General features: G+C 36.0%; 1 protein-coding gene across 2 annotated transcripts in view; it reads right to left on the bottom strand.

Moving 5' to 3' along the window:
- NDFIP2 (Nedd4 family interacting protein 2) overlaps nucleotides 1-6,080 on the bottom strand; it is a 47,434-nt gene that overhangs the window by 2,046 nt on the left and 39,308 nt on the right. For both annotated transcript variants that reach the window (XM_080374602.1, XM_080374603.1), the window contains 2 exons: nucleotides 5,419-5,485; nucleotides 1,624-1,729 (listed from right to left, as the gene is read on the bottom strand). In XM_080374602.1, the coding sequence (XP_080230728.1) occupies nucleotides 1,626-1,729; nucleotides 5,419-5,485 (171 nt within the window). In that variant the 3' untranslated portion in view covers nucleotides 1,624-1,625. The remainder of the gene's footprint in view (nucleotides 1-1,623; nucleotides 1,730-5,418; nucleotides 5,486-6,080) is intronic.

Below are 6,080 nucleotides of genomic sequence, written 5' to 3'. Positions count from 1 at the left end.
CAGTCACTATAGAGGAAGTTACCTGTCTATGCAAGAGCAAGGACAGTTAAGTATGACAGCAATTAATTTGAACTTATTTCAATACTTAAGATGCTTCAAACAAAAAATAATTGTGTGTCCAGCTCTCTAAACACTCCACAAGCCTTATCAGCCCACACATCTCAGTGATGCTTACAGGTAAAGGAAAAACTCAAAGACACTGAACGCAGATTGGACAACTCATAAACTTTAGATAACGCTGAATTAAACAGTGTTTTGTCCCAAGGCAGAATTCTAACAGCAGGAGAGCAAAGAATCCCAGACCACATTATCCTACGCTTTCGTTATTCTCTTCAAGCTACAGCTTTCAAATACCAATTAGTCATAACAATTATTTCTGAAATAGTATTTTTTGCACTTTATTGTACTGAAAGCTAACCGGTATTTTCAGTCTCATCTCTACACATTTTGGTATTCTGGAGGTTATATTAGTAAGAAAAGTAGCAATATGTAACTATTGTATAAAGGAAATGCTGCCATGTAATTGCTAAATTAGGTTGCTTACTAAAAGGCAATATATGCCTTATTTAACTTTAACTTACCACATAATTTTGACAAAGTGGCACATTAAAAAGAAACATTAAGCTAACAGATTTCTTCTGTGATCAAGAACTATATAGTATAGCATAGATATTTATCATTAGCTGTTTTTAATTGTGTATCACTGTCTTATATAAAGGGAATCTTTTTTTTTCTAGGCAAACGCTGTCTCGGGTTTTTTACTGGCTTCAATAATGTGTTGCTGGTTACTTCATATTGATCCTGTGACCAATCTTGGAGAAAAGTTATGAAAACCTGCTTTATACATCAAACATAGCTTCTCACTCAAAACACACTATTTAAGCGTTTTAAGTAAACTGCAATGAAAATACTACAGTACTTATTTCTAGGCTTAAATTTACCTCATCATGCAATTTAAGTAAAAAAGTTGCACACAAAAACAGAGACCCCTGGTTTAAGTTACACAGTGAAATCCAGTGGAACCACCCAATGGATAAAAAGTATTAAAGGGGGGGAAAAAAAAAGTGAGTATGTGCCAGACTGATTAGTCAGCTACCTGAAGGATATATAAAGCACATTGTTGCATACACAATAATCATACTTGTACATGACTCTCTTAATCCAGTTATGTAAAGAGAGACAATACTCATCTATTGTTTGCGTGTTCAGACGCATGTCAATCAGATTTAATATGCAGGCAGATTAGTGCTTCCTAACGGGCTGACAACAGGTTGGCTACTAATGCCAGTTTTCCAACACAAAGGACAGTATCCTGACAGGCAGTAGATACTGTTTCTTGCTCAGGAAAACCAACAGGTTGTTCTTCTTTTTTGTTACTAAACATTAGTTCCAAGGAGAACTAGAGGCAACGAGGATGTATTATTTACTTTCAAACGTCATGATTTCAAGAGACTTCAGATATTTCTAAGTCCATGTAGAACACACACCATGTCCGTGACACATGTTCAAAAACCATGCAACTTCTGTTTTGTGACAGAAGTTTGATCAATTATTTCTAATGTAAGTATTTAATTCTTCTCCATTTTCCTGGGAGAGAAAATCTTATCACTAAAAATTGCTTACCTTCAGTACAAGAAAAAAAATCTTGTTCTGTGAGCAGCTGCCATGCTTTCAGACATATTTCTGACTTTAAGATAATTAACAAAGCCTCGAAAGAACAGGAGGAGTCCTGAAAGTGTAGAAAATGCACAAAATTAAGTATATCAACCTAATTACAAGCTGTCCCACATTATTATTTTAAAAATAATTTTAAAAAATATAGATTATACAAAGTAAAGTGAGGTCCTTACACATCACTCACAATTCAACAAGCGAGTCTCCTGCTTGTGATATAAGGAGACAGCGTTATGGAAGGCTTTTCAGAAATTTTATACTCATTCTTGGTTCAAGTATCAACTGCTAAAAAGACTGCATGAAAATACTTAAAGAGGAAAAAAAATACATGCTGCACATTCTTTCCAAGAATTTTTAAAATAAGTTGTTAGTGTGTTAGAAGACTAACTGAACTATAAAATGTGCCTTTAGAAACGTGCAAGATAAACATACTGCATGTCAAAGAGGTAGAGGGGGGGGAGCAAAGACAGACAGTACAGACTGCTCTAGCAACAAGCCACTAAGAAATTATACTAGATTATGGCTTGAGATTTAACCATCCAGGAAAACACACCTGTCCAAGAGGAGGAAGAACAACAATCGATCCAAAGCGAATTACTCAACATGTGTTATGGCTACATTTTTTCGGTCAATTCCACATTTCAAATTATTTTTAAATATTTAAATTTAACTGCATTTGAAAGAATATTTCAACTCTGGTTAGAGGAACAAGGTATACAGAATAGCCATACAGAAATTCTAGCTGCAACAATGGAAATCATTAACATGATGTCAACATCATTTTACCAATTCAGAGATTCACTGGACATATGAACAAACACAGAAAAACACATTGCTGCATAATGTACACAGCTTTTTTGCCCATTTTCCTCCACTTCAGTAAGTGGAGTAAGGAAACTTCAACAGATGAATCAATTAATCTGTTGGATCAGGGAGAACCCAACAGAAATAAAACAATCTGCCCAAAGAGTTGGGGGGTCCAAATCTGAATTCCTCATCCCATGGAGAGAAACATGAGCCTGGAGAGCAATTCTCACTGAATGAACACACAGGTACCTTGAAGATACATGTTTATGTTTGTATATATATATGTAAGTATTAAGATTCCAAAGTTTCAAATAAAAATCTAAACTGAGGCTTAACAAGTTTAGCAACAGATTACATTCTTTTCTCTTACATCCTAATCAACAATCTCTTTGGTTACACTGGTATTTTCCTAAGGGATGCACTTTTTCTTCCTGCTGTCCTGGCAGAGACCCTGACTTTTTCCTATGATCATTTCTTCTCTAAATGCTTTTTGCTTGTGGGTTGGTTTGGGGTTTTTATTATTGTCGTTAACTTTATTTTTGCTTTTTTAAACCAAAGCCTCATTAGGACACACATACAAAAAAACCCAAAACAGAGAACGGTCTGCTAACCAGTGGAACCCTGACCTAAACCAGACACATTTCTGTGATCATGGTTAATTCTACATGGAGAAGAAAGCAGTAAGGTCTGGATCAAAAGTGTACTACAAAAGCTGCTACCCAGACATTACCAGAGATAGTCCCATGTTCAGCTGAAAAGCAGCTGAAAAAGCAAGCAGGCAGCTCTTAAGGTCCTTGAAAGCATGTTTTCTGCATTACACATTGGAAAAATCAGTCTAAGTTCAACCCATATTTTATATTTCTGTTTAGGGACACAAAAAAAAACCCCCGAACAACGAACACCAACACTCCACTTTCCACTGTGTTCCCCAAAAAGAAACATCATCTAACCTTTAAATTTATAAATTAGAATTATCTCTCCCCAATTTGTTCACTGTATATGACAGCCTCTTGGAAGCAGACCACTTTTCCATAAGGCATGATATTTTTCCAGATGTTGAAAGAAGGGAAGGGAGCAGAAACAGATAGGTGAACACCAGAAGAGAGGAGAAGATGGCAACAGGTGGGCTCAAGTATATCAAAAGACTACGCAAAAGAAAGAAGCCAACTCAGTTCATTCACTTCTGAAGAAACACAGGACATGCTACTTCATGTGCTCTAATTGGGAAAGTTATTTGTAACAATGAAGTACAGATCTGTTTGGCAGTGCTCCGTGACTTGACAGTACTACTCCATATCCTGCTAAGTAGCTCTGTTGGGTTAAATCCTTCTATGGTGTTCTAGCAATCTCCATATATTTACTTTAACAGTTTAAAACCATTGTTGGCATATTTCAGGCAAAACATTCATAAGACAAGGGAATACTTGACTGCTGGATGCATACTGCATGCCTCACAGTGCCTTTTATTCCAAGCCATATTATAAACTTCGTGAGTTAAAGGAAAAAAAAAAATCTTCAAACAGTTAAGACTGAAAATAAGACTTTCCCAAATCTAAGTGAGCTACCTTCTGAACAAGTGCTGCAAAAGACTAGTAAGAAGAGGAACTACAAACGCACCACTTTTTCATAGATATGGTGCAGGAAAATGTTAGGGGAAGAACACACTGTTTTCATGCAACTGGATAAAGTATCAAACTTCAATCTCAGGCACCACAAGGCTTTGTTTTAATTAAAGATTTATCTGGAGACGTTTGTACCTGTAAAGAGTCATTTCACTTCCTAACTAAATACAATCGCCTCAAACAGAATATGAAAGCATTTGAGGGACTGATGCTGTGATGTGTTAAGCATCTGCAGTTCCTATATATCTCGAGGAACCAAGTGCACAACAGTAGAGCAAGCTGAGTATTAAGAAGTCTAATGAATGCCCTTGAACTTTACTAAAATGCAGACAGAGAAAGTTTTATGTAAAATCGTTCAAGATTCCTGGCATTTCTTGTGAGAGAGAGAGTCACAATCAGGATCTCAGTGTTGGGTTTTGTTGTTTTGTTTTTTTTTTTTTATTTATTCAACATTTCATTCTAACATTTGCTGTTAGCCATTTGAGTCAATTGACTCAAAGGGAAGAGTGCCACCTACTGAACCAGTCACAGTTTATGATGCTTCCAGAGCTAGAAAATAAAATGCATAGCAACATTCACTTCTGTAAAAGAAAATCAGATTCCATATTCAAATTACAAAATCCACAGTAGGAAAAAAGGTATAGTGGTTGGGGTTTGGTATATCCTAATTAAGAACAGACAGAAGAGCAGAATCTGATGTGTATAAGACTCTGAACCAGGGCAGACAGATCTCTTTAAGAGAAAGCTGACATCATGGGAGCACTGTGATCAGAGAGCATGAAACTATTCTCTTGTCTGACTGAGAAACTACTGATGCAGTATGCATTTCAAAGCACCAGAAAAGGACATTTCATGAACTATGTACAAGATGGCAGACTCCACCTTCCTAGGATCAGTCACATTTCTTAAAATTTAATAGCTGACATACAGGTTTATATACGTCAGTACTAGATATTATGCTTAAATATGTTCTCTACATAAAGCTGAAATTTAATTACACAGTTCTGCACCCCTAGATCAGTAGAAGCAGCTTAAATAGCACAAATTACAAGTCTCAGATTGGTACATAATTACATATGTAGAACAAATTTTTTTTGAGCTGAAAGTTATTTACTAGTCCGCAGTTCACACAGTAACACCACTATGGCAACCAATAACCTCATGAATACTATGGAAATAAAAACAACACACACAACTATCAGCAGTTAAAGAAAAACACATAGCTAAACATGTTACAGAACTGTTACTTACAATGTCATGATTCATCTTTAAGAACTTCCACATCAAAACAGAAATATTTCCAATTGCCACTTACCAAGTACAAGAAATATCCACCAAAGCCAGTACTGTCCATTGAAATATCCAGTAAAATACTCTGAAAACTGAATTTCATACACAAGGCTTAGCTGCAGTAAGACATATGACTAAGAAACATTTAATGTACTATGCAAATTCAGAAAGCACAGAGGAAAAAGCAAATTTAAATATAAGTAACATATACAACTAAAAATGTGAAACTGGTATTTGTGAAGCAGTTTAATATACAACTAAATTCCAATGTTGATTGGTCTGTGGCAAAGTTATTTTAAAACCTCAAAAAATGTGTATTTATATATATAAAGCTGCTATTACTTGCCAGAGTCATCTGACATTTTCTATTATAATGAATCACCACTTGTCGCTTTTCTTTCCCCCCCCCCCCCCAATGCCTGCCATCCCAAACACACTACAGCAGCCTGCTGCTTTAGATATTAACACGAAAAGCCACATTAGTTTAATCTTATCAGACAGGGATGTTCTGCTGACCCCTCAAAAGAAGAGCTTTTGACCTTCTGTATACCCCCTACTGTTAATCGCTGCCAAGAATACCAGGCCCATAAAGACCCCCCAACTCATTAAAGTCTTTTTATTTTCAAACCAGCATTCAGTTCCCAGCAGTGAGCTGAACGCAACTAAATGAACCTTGAAGTGGCATTT

Source organism: Falco punctatus (genome assembly GCF_963210335.1).
Source record: "Falco punctatus genome assembly, chromosome: 2".
In the NCBI taxonomy this organism is placed as follows: Eukaryota; Metazoa; Chordata; class Aves; order Falconiformes; family Falconidae; genus Falco; species Falco punctatus.
Note: the sequence above shows the minus strand (reverse complement) of the source record. Positions and strands in the feature narration are given on the sequence as shown.